General features: G+C 44.6%; 1 protein-coding gene across 3 annotated transcripts in view; it reads left to right on the forward strand.

The window, feature by feature from the left end:
* Positions 1-12676, forward strand: part of LOC119161675 (THAP domain-containing protein 1-like) — an 89126-nt gene that overhangs the window by 19912 nt on the left and 56538 nt on the right. The window contains exon 3 of one of the 3 annotated variants that reach the window (XM_075880734.1): positions 6723-7986. The exons of the other annotated variants lie outside the window; for them this stretch is intronic. Within the exon in view, the coding sequence (XP_075736849.1) occupies positions 6723-6740 (18 nt within the window). The 3' untranslated portion in view covers positions 6741-7986. Of the gene's footprint in view, positions 1-6722; positions 7987-12676 lie in introns of those variants that run through there. 3 annotated transcript variants of the gene reach the window in all.

Genomic DNA, 12676 nt, shown 5'->3' on the forward strand with positions numbered 1-12676 from the left:
CGTGCAACAGCGTAGTCGTGTCGTCTGCTCTGGAACTGGGTATGGGGTGGCAGCGTGGTGTAGTGGCGAGTGCTGAAACTAGAAGGTATGGGCGAAGCGCCTTGCTGCACTCGCCACTGGGCGGGCATAAAAAAATATAGGAGGCTATGGTCAGGACTGCTCGCGCGCTACTGTTCCGTGAGTGTCTATTTATCGTAAGGAATCTTACCTAGGAAGAGGTTTTCTGGGGATTTTCCGACCTAGGGATTTTCGATGGTGGCGCCGTTACGTGGCAGCGGATATTTTGAAACGCCGCTTCGCCGGCCGGTAAGGTCACTGAGGTGTTCTCTGGCCTGATTTCCATACTAGCGCCTTGCTCGAGTGAATTTGATCGTTTGGCTGTGATCTGGCTCTGCGAGTCGAGCAGCTTTCGTGTGGATAACGGGGTACACTAATCGGTGCTCCGTAGTGATTTAGTCAACATCGTGGTGACTGCACTTGCTCGATCGGCAGACGTCACAAGCTGAAGCGCGCTGCCTTGCCACAAGTGAGCAGCCGTCTCTAATATTTGTAGTTGTACTCTGCCCTGTTGGTCACTATCCCGTATGTAATATTCAGAAATACCTCTCCACATCAGATAGCGTGATAATATAGGGCTATGCTGCCGGGATTCGAGAACACTTTGTCATACGCTTCCGATGTAGTGCTGAATTCTTAGCACCTATAATAGCTTCCTCAAAAGTTGTGTAACTTGCACTGAGTCATCCTCTCATTACTCTGATATGCAGAATGTCAAAATTAAATTGTGTTTCCAGTTGCCAATTTGGGATTGAGAGCACAACAATGCTGTAATTGTAATGATCCCAAAAGCGTGCTTCTCCGCAGTACACAAATACGGCGGTGAAGCCGAATGTGTGAATGCCAATGTTTTTTTATGTGCGTTTCTCCGCAGTGCTTGTGTTTGGCGGTGAAGCATAACTTGTGATGCCAGTTTGGCGAATTTGTGTTTGTCTCTACCTCGTGCTTCTTCACAGCGCACGTGCATGACACTGAAGCCGAACTCTGTCAACCATTGCATCGTTTGTTTTATTTGCTAGCATAGAGATGAGCGTTCCAAGTTCAAATCAGCACGTATTTTCCTTTACGTTAATTCAACAACTTACATTTTTTTTTTCAATTAAGTGGAGACATTTTTCATGGACTTGCCACCAAAATTCCAAGCTTTCATGTTATGGAAGAACCTGTCATCATTTTGTGCCTCCTACGCAGTGTTGTACCAAGGAATGAACATATCACCTGTTTCTCATGCTAATACATACTGGGTGACAGAAGGCTGATAGGATGAATTTGTAAGCAACTATTCAGTCGAGCTGACATCACCAAAGCCCAGAGACTGATCGTGCAAAACTTAGCTCTCAAAAACACTTGAGCTATATAAAAGTTCACTCTATTCTTACTACAGCCCAACGTATGCAAGCTTGTTCAGCCAACATCTGTGGCATCCCCTCCTGGTCATTTTACGCTGAAGCTTGCAAGAGACACTAGCAAGCTTTTGCTTTTCAGGTTTTGTTTACTTTCAGCTTAAATCTGATTCTTCTCTATAGTCTACTCGGTAAATCGCTTGAATTAATCTGCTGTAATAAATTAAGAATACATTATCTTAATTGATTTTACAAAACAACAACCAAGAAGCAAATGGGAAAGCTACTGCAATATAGCCTTTCATTATTAAAGCGGCGAGTTGGCTTCGTCGATAAATCATTCTGGTGCACTACAGTGCAAGCAACACACAATAGATAGAACATAAATGACGAGCGCTGATTGGGAAAACAATCCTGGCAGGTTATACAATGGCTAGCAAGGAAACCTTCAATATCTTTTCAGTCATGCGCATTCTTCAAATTTTTTCCATGCACTCTTAGCCAATTGTTTGTGCAGTGCTCGGTTTGTCCATTGTACACATTACCGCACTTCGTACACTACCCGTTCTGCACAATTATAAAAAAGAGGTCCTGTGCTTTCTGCCACAGACCTGTTTCTTCTTCGCCTCCGGGTCGGTCAACCTGCAGAGCTTAGAAAACCTATTTGGTGCTGAAAATACGAGTTTCACGTCTTACTACTGAGTCACCTTTTTCATGTTGGGCGACAACTTGTGCATATAAGGTATCAACGCTACCTCCTGCCAGCGCGGTGTGATGGCTTCACAATTTTGCGTGTGGTGGCGCACCTTCTTGGAGCAGGCTCTCTGCAATTGAAACGAGGAGTGGCTCGATATTCCCAGCACCTGTCAGCCTTTTAGCTTGACGCTCAAATGCTTCAGAAGTGCAGTGTGGGGAAGATTTTCCCAGAGCACTCTTGAGGCACAACGTGGTAATATCTCGTTTAACAAGCTTAGAGTGGGCGGACTTGAAAAATAGGAGTGGTTTGTTAGTGCGTGGTTCATAGCACCAGCAGCCGCTAACACCTGTAAAACGAAACCAGATATCTAAAAATCTAATTTGATAATTTATCAGGAGTTCATGGGTTAGTCTAATGGGCTCATCACATTGAAAAGCACGTCAAGTAGCCCTCTGCTTGGCATTGCTACTCAATTGAAAAATATCATGTAATTGTCCACATATCAGAATATGCTAAGAACATTTTTATTGGTAAGCGAGCCGTTCATCTGACTACTGAAATGAGCAAGAAAGTGGTCTCTAAGAACCGAGCAATGCAGGAATGAGTGCATACGCCTTGCTTCTGCAGGTGTGGGATCCTTTCAAACATTACATAGGTAGACGGCTAATAAAAGCCTAAACGTTGCAAGACACCACCAGTAAAAATCTTCACAGAGTTTTGGAAATCAACGAAGCTGTGTTTGTCAATAAAATGCTCAACACGCTTAAGGCTTAGATTATGACGAAAAGGACTAAAAAGATCTTCAATACTAATCGATAAATCCTGAAAGCACTTCTCAGTGAAAGTGGCCAAGACGCCTAAAGCCTGGTAAGTATTAGTCTCAATAAAACGGTCATCTGTCACTAAAATCTTGAGATTACGCCGATTCAAATTTATATACAATGGCCCGAAAAGATGCGTAGACTTTGTGCATTTTTGCCCTAAAAAAAAGACATTTGAAAAATTGTTCTTGCTCTTATCGATCACTTTAACCTGATCGGAAAGGTTAAGCTTGTCACACAGTTTTTTTGCATTAGACTTCTGTTTACTCAATGAAACATCGGAGTGAGAATCGACTGCAGAAATCACTTCTCTCGACTTTGATTTTAAAATATTTTAGCTCTGTAGAACCATTAAACCACCTATCTTATCCACCAGGAGAATGTGGATGCAGTAGTCGCATAGAATGGGAGACGCTCGTCTAATGGGTGGGCCGTGTTTTAAGGCCATGTTTTTTTTTTCGCTTGCTCAAATGTAATTTTGACCTGATTTTCATTCTGAGAAAAAGCTAAAAGCTGGTGCTGGCAGACATTTTGTCTCGCGCTCGAGTCGACAACACTGGCACAGGCGAGGACAACGAAGATGTAGAAGTGCATGCAGTAAGCAGTTTTTTCACTCGTTAGCGAAGCCAGACAATTCATAACGGAATAATTGGAAGCGCAAACCAACGGGACACAAGAGAAGAGACAAACAAGCGCAGACTGAAACTCAGTTTATTCAGAGAAGTTATATACCAGAAAGATGAGAAAGGGAAACAACTGGGGAGAAGGTTCCACCTTTATCAGGTGTGGTCCAGAAACGATATTTCACAATCTAACATTGATATAGACGGTGAACTAACACAACTATCAATCTTCTTTTTAATAAAAAAGGCTTCCGCAATCTCTCTAGTTTTCGTGTCATGATGGCTGTACAAAATAGACGTGCACAAAAAATGAGGTAAGCAGCCACACTTTTTGCAATGGGCGGATAAATGTAAACCCGGGGCTGATTTCAGCGCGTTGTAGTGTTCTCGCAGGCGAATATTCAAGCAGCGCCCAGTCTGCCCATTGTATAACCTGCCGCAAGACAGTGGGATACAGTAAACGACATTAGATCGACATTTGGTGAAGGAATTGACATGCTTGACACCACAATCTTTCTTCACAAGACCTGCTTTCATTCTGCTTTGTAATTCAATTCTAGAACACATTTGCTGCAGTTTTCCACGTGCGGAAAACACAACGTCGAGGTTGAATTTTTTTGCACATTTTTTATCTTATGCGAAAATTCGTGCACATATGGGACTACCGCAAACTTACGTCGTTTATCTGCCTCCTTTAAGGGGCATCCCTTCCCTTTCCTCATACGCAGTACCTTCTGAGCGGCGAAAATGAGGACATTGGACGGAAAGTCTGCCTCTCGCAACCTAGTTATTTGATTAGAAAAAACACGCGCCATTTTGTGGAAACATGATTTTGTTACAGCTGAATTGAGAAGGTTAATTGCAATACCCGATTTTACTACTTTAGAATGCGAAGAAGAGTAGTCCAAGATTGGTTTCTTTGAACGGGGAGAGTAGGACCAGCATAGATGATTTGCGCGAAAAGATAACTCAAGATCTAGACATTGCAATATCTTATCATGGGGAACCTCGTGCGTGAAACGTAAACCATGCCCATTTTTTTTTTTCGAAGTTATGAAGCGACTGCGGCTGCGTGCCAGTTTTTGAGCGTTGCGAGGTATTAGGCAAGCACAACTCACAGGCCACGCGTGAGATAATTGAAGCTTATCAAATAAACAAGTTTGACGGTAAATGTGTAAGTTGCCCATCGGTTGCATTGTTGAAAAAGGAGATTGCGTATCTTGATCTTTTTTAAGTTACATATGCATTTGTTTTCTCCGCCCTTTCAACGGGAGACAAGAGTTTTGCTGACAGTGTATCGCAGTTTGTTCCTGCACGCTTCTACGCATGCCCATTTTTTCTCAATTTTCGCCTATATATGTACATCACTCCGATATTAAATCTGTGTTGAAAGTCAGCGCTCTTTTCTGTCCTTGTTTTTTTCGCTTCCGTAGTTACGAAGTAACTACTTGTAGGTTGCGCTGTTCCTGAATTCAGTTTTTTCGAAGGTTTCAATAATCTTGTCCCGGTTTTTATCCAAGGAAGGTGAATGAACGAGCACAAGGTAATCGTCCACATATCTGAAGACAATAATTACGAGGCTGCTTAGTGCCGTTTGCAAAGCCCTATCAAAATAACTTAAGAATATATCGCACAGGACCGGTGCTACACGAGAGCCGATACAAATGCCAGACTTTTGCACGTAATACTTATTGCCCCATAATACAAGAGTAGAATTCACATAAAAAAAAGAGTAGTTCCATGAAGCTCTCAACCGACATCCTACATTTGTTTATGAATGAAAGTTCGTCATTTTCCTGCGTGATGCATCTTCATGAGTTCAGGGTGAGGAACCAAATAAAACAAATCGACAACGTCGATACTAAAACCACTGCAGTTAGACAATTTTTTGGTTGCTAAGAAGTCAACAACCTGGTCAGAACCCTTTACAAGAAAAGGGTCCTGAAAATTCAAGGCGGACAAGTGAAACTGGAGGTATACGTTGAGACTTCATGCTGCCATGTGCTTCGTTCCGTAATAATTGTTCGAAAGGGGATGTCTGGTTTATGGGTTTTTGCTGAAAAAATGGTTCTAATGCGATTTTATTTTTTTCGCTTTCTTAACTGAAGATGCAAGTCGGCACAAGTCGTTAGCTTCCAGCAAAGCGATGGCTCGCTTCTTAACTTCAACTGGTTTATTAGAAACTTCTTTAAAGTTTTTCCTAATGGCTGGAGACGCCTTAGATAAGTATTGTTCTTGAGAGAGAACAACAAAACATCCTTCCTTATCAGCAGTAACAAGCCTCATGCTATTAGACACAAAGAACGAAAGAATCGGGCCCAGTCTACAGTGTACACCTGCCCTCGCATTCTTTTTGGACACCGTTGAAACACATTCCTTAACACAATGCAAACTGTCCGCTTCCCGAACTCTCTGTGCTACTGACCGTGTCAAGGCAAGCTTCTAAAATCCGTCAGGGGTAGATGCTGGGCAAAACTTGGGTCCCATTTGAAGAACTCGAAGGTGCTCTTCGGGTACCTGGCAGTCGCCTAGTACCAGGATGTCCCGCTTTTTTCTAGGCAACTTCCTCCTTGTTACCAGCGTAGGCCTAGTCGCATTCCAAAGTACCTCAGTGTAGGTTTCGACCAGGTTGTTCCACGAAGACAGTCTTCCACCACGGGCCCAACATTGCACTTGCTCTTAGTTTTCCTCTGCCAGGCGTGAATGCTGATATTGAAAACGTCGTGAGCACTTGCGCTGTGTGCAGAAAGTACTGCTACAAACAGCAAAGTGAGCCTCTTATGCTTCGCCGTGTTCCAAAGCACGCGTGGGACACAGTTGGCGTAGACCTGTTTGAGTACGCCGGGAGCTCCTATCTCCGCGCATATGATGCTCTGTCAAATTTTCCAGAAACGCAAATTTTGCATGACATGTTGTTGCATGCTGCAGTCATTGACAAGTTAAGAACAATATTTGCAAGGTATGGCAATCCAATTGACGTTTTCACTGACGGAGGGCTTCAATTTACCCGTCAAGAATTCTCGATATTAGCAAAAAGATACGACTTCAAACACACCAATTAAAGTCCTATATTTCCGCGCTCCAATTGCTTAGCAGAAATAGATGTACAAGTCGTTAAAAGAATTCTGAAGGAAACAACCAATAGAAAGAATGATGTTTGGCTCATATTACTTGTTTACAGATTCAGTTCTTTGGATGATGGTCGATCCCTAGGCCAGCTGCTTCAAGGCCTATGAATATGCACCCGACTTTAACGAGACAACAAGCCAGCGGGTGAAAAAGCATCAGCGGGCGACGACAATGTTGACACGTCTTCAGGCTTTGCAGAAAGGGCACACCGTACGTGTCAAGGGAGACTCATGGAAAACCAAAGGAAGAGTAATCAGCGGCGCACGGCCTAGGTCCTACGTGGTAAAGACAGAAAAGGACAGTGTGATTCGACGAAACCAACAGCATCTGTTGGCAACGAGAGAGCCATTTATTAGTACTTCTGAGGACGATGCATCCGATGAAGCATCTGACAATGAGGACCCTAGCCGAGGTCAAATGCCACAGGCAGGAACGAACATGGCAGCCCAGGGGCTTAGAAGATCTACGCGAGACAGAAAGCCCCTGGAATAGCTAGACAAAAAGCCCCCGTATGGTGATAACTTCGTGCGGCGCTCGTAACGAGTTACCACTCATCCAATTTTTATTGTTTTGTTTTGTGTTTAAACTATTCCAAATGAATCAAGGTGTATAAATATGGCAATCAAAACCTGTGAGGTTGCCCTCGATGCCGGCACTTATCGCCGTGCACACTCTACAGTCTTCAACACTCTTTTTCTTACTACCTTTAAATACAAGCACTCAATAAACGAAGCATGTTTTTTTACCGCTCAGAACTGGCCTATGGGCATTGTTCATAAGTACCCAGCATAGCACAAAACAACACCCCTGTCTAGCTGTTCTGGTGGCGTAGTGGCTTTACGCACAGTTGGAGAAGCGGTCGAGACGCAGGTCGTCGGTACGAATTCCCGTTCTCGAATGTCTTACTTTTTCCCCTTTTTTCTAAGTAATGCTGCAAGAAAATAATGTCACTGTATGCGACAGCCCTACCATGTAGATTTCGTGGCTCAGTGTCGTTGGTGTCCGACTTCGGTGTGAATCGCGCTCTTTATTTTCCCTCAGTGTTTTTTCAAGTATACTGTTACTTTTTTAAAATGATAATCATGTTCATTCGTCGGGGATTTACCTATCAACTGTTTTTGTCCAACGTGAAATGAAGACCTTCCCCGATGATTTCCGACCGATACTGCGCTGGGCGAGCAGATTCCGTTGTATGCGTGCGACTTAACTTTATTATCGCATTGAACAACCACCCTCGGCGGGGTTTCTGTTCCTTTGCATTGATACTTTAGGTCCAACTAATAAATGTTGCACATGATGCCATGTTTACAAATCAATCCGTTGCGTGTATTTATCGTGTCGCTGTATAAAGGCGACATATGGGTTGAAGCTTAATGTTGTGGACGTAAACATAGAATGTGTTCCAACTCGAGGGCTGTGTAGTTGGATAATATGTTTCAGTAAGTCCCAAAACCACAATACACATTACTACAATACATTTAGCTCCGACTTCGGGCCTACTTCGCCTGAAATCGCACAGACAGACTTATTCATGGGACAGAATTGGCTCTTTCGAACAAGCGGATATGCACGTCGCTTTCGTCCACGAATGTGTGCTATTGCTATGCAAACGTAGATAAATATTCGAGCTCTCTTTGGTGCTTCAGATACTCGCATGGTAGTGTGTTCTCTGTAGCCGTATTTCCATACTGAGACGGCGCTATCCTGCGGGAGTGAAGCGTCTTCCGCGTTAAAATGCGAGCATGCCGAAGTCATGGCCGTGACCGATCGTCTCGGTGCTTTAATTTGCAAGTGTTGGCATGGTGCGACTGCGGGCTTGGGACAAGGTGTGACGGAGTCGATGAAACGAATGTGCAAGAATGAACGTGCCTCTAGCAGCGTCGATGTTTTCTACCAGAGCCGTACCCAGGAATTTTTTCCGGGGGGGGGGGGGGGGGGGTTGCGTGTAGAACGGCTGCCATTTTTTAAGATTTATACTGGCTTATTTTCATGAATAAAACAAGTACATCGCTTACTTGTAATAATTAGATGGTACTTTTCAATTATTTGTACCCAAATAAAGAAATTGGTATGTCAACCTCTAGTTCTGGTTAAAGCAAGAAATAAGTTTGGACAATAGCACCACCAAAGCCGGGGCCGCGACCAACGGCTCCTGATGAAGTAACACAATGTAACCGCGGTACAAAAACGGTATGTATGTGTTACAAGCTGCCACTCTAGCGTCGCCAGCGCGAAGTCGGCGACGGGAATGGAAGCAGGTTAGGTCGTTCTGTACGTAAGCAGAGACAGTGAAGAGATCAGAGACGTATGTGGGGAAAACAAAACTCTAGTGATATCGCAGCACTGCAGAGGAATCTAGGAATATTGCAGAGGAATCTAGTACAACACTTAATACCAACTAACAAAATACATATAAAATCAATAAATCAGCTTACAAGAGAGAAGTATTACAAACTACAAAAAACTAACCAACAATAAAACTACAGATGAGAAAGTCCGAAGGTATAAACAGGTGAAGGGATACCTCTGATGACCGGCAACGTTGAGTCCACGACGATCGGATGCGAGAAGTCAGAGAGTTCTGGCACAACTGCGATGTCGGCAGTGTTGCAGCGCTGGTGTTTCCGGGAGGCTAGTGCTTGAAGCCGATCTCGGGCAGGTTGAGCTTACTCGAGATTCAAGTACCGATGCCTACGTTACAGACGTTAATTTCGCGTCACAACTAGACGAATGGCTAAGTTTAGGTGGCCAGCCGACACGGAGCCACAACCACTTAAGGGATACTTCTTGATCTCCTTCTACACCATGTTGGTCAGCAACTAGACTGCTTAGCAAGGCGAAATTATGCTCTTAAATTGACCTCCGTGTCCCCTGATTCTCGTCCTGGGGGAAAAGAGACCTCTACATGGGCCCACTCATGCACGTTTCATTGTTAGAAACTCCGCCCTAAAAATATAATAACCACGTCTCTTTTTAATTAGGAGAGGGTCCTCAACTGAGCGAGAGTGAAAACCTGTTGGGGTTCTCTCATACGGCTTGTCCACAAGCAGTTTTGCCCGTGGGAATGGTCAGTTTCCTTGGTTTCAGCTGGTGTGTCTTGCAGTCTACAGCTAGTTCGGGGTGCATCGCGGCCTTTGACGACCCTGCCGACGCCGCCGTAGGTACAAAGGATCAAACATCGGCGACTAACGTTTGAAGAAGAACACCCCATTCAGTACTTCCCTGCACTAAAGGCCAGTCTTTTCATGAGCGAACGGTTCCACCGGTCAGCGGGGGAGTGCGGCGCCCGTCAATTTGCCGTTACGCCGGGTCGCAAAAATGGCAGTCCGTGACAACATGTATGCAAGCAAACAAACAAGTCGCCCGACATTCCGATCTTCTTGTTACCGTTCGCACTTCTGCTTGCTGGATACTTTCCTCGTAATTGCGAAAGGATAGAAGGGTTGAAGCTTGGGCTAGCTGGGTTTAGCTTTTAATCGACTCTTGAAACATGGAGGGAAGTTTAAACGAGGAAGTTTTTCCTTCTCGGCAACTTGCAAAATTCTGTGAGGACTTGTTCTGGGGTCACATGAAGTTCTCGATGGATGCTGAGCAGTGCTAGTCCGGCCAATCTGTCGTTGTTCATATGATTTCGAAGGTAGCTCTTCAGCCTTCTCATTGTGGAAAAAGTCCGTTCCGGTGTAGACGTCGACACGGGTAAAGTCGCCAGGATAGAAAGTAGCCTATGGATGTTCGGAAAAAAGTCGCGGTTGCACATCTCTAAGGCCTGTAAAGCACAAGCTGGGCGATTCTTTTCTTCGATCTGGCAGCATTTGTTCACCCACAGTGTGAACTCTGCTTCGATGACATTAGCCGAAGGAATGTCGTCAAGGTAAAACTGCACTGCATCATCAATATCAGAAAGGCTAGCCGATGCGCAGAATTCCGGCAGCAGCATGTCAAGGCCAACCACGACCCTCTTATGGGCATCGAACCGGTCTCTTAATTGATTTTCGAAGTCAGCCAGCAAAGGCAAATACACATTCTTCTGGTAGTACTTTTCGGAAGTAGCAGAAGGTACGTTGCTTCTTTGCATCTGCCTTCCAGTGATGCGTGGTATAGGGCCATATCTACATTTGTGATCTTCAGCAAAGAGAGCGACTTCGGAAAAATCTTATTGAATTCCGTTTCCGCACTAGCCCTTTTTGTGGAAAGAACGTCTATAACATTCTTTACGTGATCGCACGCTTGAGCCAAGTCACAGTCAATTTTTTGAAGAAACTTGCAAAGTGGCAGTGTCAAAGAGAAGAGGTCGCTACAGATCTGAAGCGAAACAACAAACTCGGGCTTCGTAATGGCACTGAGCAGTTGAGAAGCTTTTGATGAAGTATCAGATGACGCGGCCTCTTCTTCCAAATATTCGAGGAATTGTACAATAAGCACGTACAGTTCAAGGAAACGCTGAAGTGCATCGTGACTCTCTACCCACCTTGTTTGGCAAAAGGAGAGAACTGATTTTCTTTTTCTTGTGTTAAATCTTCTACTTTGTCTCGCAGTTGGTTCGTCTTCTGTGGCGAAGCTCTCACAGACGTACAGGTTGAGGATACAGTTTCCAAACAGTTGCGGATGCTGGGGAGTTTGCATGCGTGAAGCAGAGCAAGGTTCAACGAGTGGGCGCTACAATGCACGTACAACGCTTTGGGCGCTGTTTGACGAATGAAGGCTTGAACACCGTTAAGGTGGTCGCTCATTGATGCCGCGCCGTCGTATCCTTGCCCGCAAAGTAGGTTCAGGTCAAAGCCATGACCTCTAAGGCTGTTCAGGATTGTGCTCGCCAGCGCCTTGCCAGTGAGATCGTACACGGGAACGAAATCGACAAAATCTTCTTTAAGAATGGGCACTCCCGACGTGTCGTGTCCAACGTACCTTACACATAGGGAAATGTGGGCGGTGCGAGATATATCAGTGGCCTCGTCAGCTACAACTGAAAAACACGAACCTGAGTTGACGTTTTCCACTATCTTTCTTTGTATGATTTTACCACAGAGGGTGATCAACTCATTTTGAATTTTTGGGCTCGTGTACAGCGCATTCGCCGGAGATGTTTGCATGTGAGCTCTCAAGGCGGCATCTCCACATTTTGCTCTCAATCTAAGCAGTGCGCGGAAATTTCCATCATTTTTTTAATGGCAGCACTTCAGACATATTTATCGGACCAGAGTCGTCTGTGCCGCGAAGCGGTACTTCTTGCCTGCCACAGAAAAGGATTGTTTCTATTATTGGCAGCGAGTTCTTGCGGTTTTCTTCCGCCTGCTTTTTAAGGCCGTGGTCAAAATGTGTTAAGATGTCATGCTGTGAGTGGTACCGGACTGCTAAAAAGTTCTCCGATAGCGTTGTTTACATGGCGTGATAACTGCTGGATGCGTGGCTTTTAAAGGCGTCCATAGCTTTCTTGTAATTGGTGAACTCCTTAGTTACAAAACAGCCCAAGCGCTGGTGCTCCCCTTTTCCTGCACACTCGCTTGCGAAGACTACGCAATATTTGCATAACGCTCCTTGAAGCTTCTCTGAATAAACAAGCCATGGGTAACGATCTACCCAGTGAGGTTGGAACTTCAGATTCCTTTTCCCTGTGGCTGGATAATCATAGTTAGCCGGAGGGGTCCACGGATTGAGCAGCAGCTTCTCCATCGTCTCTGGATTATTTACATTATTGCTTTTCGAGACAAACAGTCCCAAGTCAAAAATATTCGCACTCGTCGCACAAAGGGGAGGCGAACCAGAATGTGTAGGTGCCATGCCACTCACCTTCCTTGGGCATTGCCCAGTGGTAAAAGGCGTCACTTTGCCCAGCGTTGACTGTAGAACAAAGATCACGTGGAGTTGCACTGCGAGTCTGCGGCCACCATCATTTTCCGGCGGCGCATGGGTGTCCTGCTTGTGTTCGTTCTCAGGTGATTCATATTATTATTATTATTATTATTATTATTATTATTATTATTATTGTTATTATTATTATTATTATTA

Source organism: Rhipicephalus microplus, chromosome X (assembly GCF_043290135.1).
Source record: "Rhipicephalus microplus isolate Deutch F79 chromosome X, USDA_Rmic, whole genome shotgun sequence".
NCBI lineage: Eukaryota > Metazoa > Arthropoda > Arachnida > Ixodida > Ixodidae > Rhipicephalus > Rhipicephalus microplus.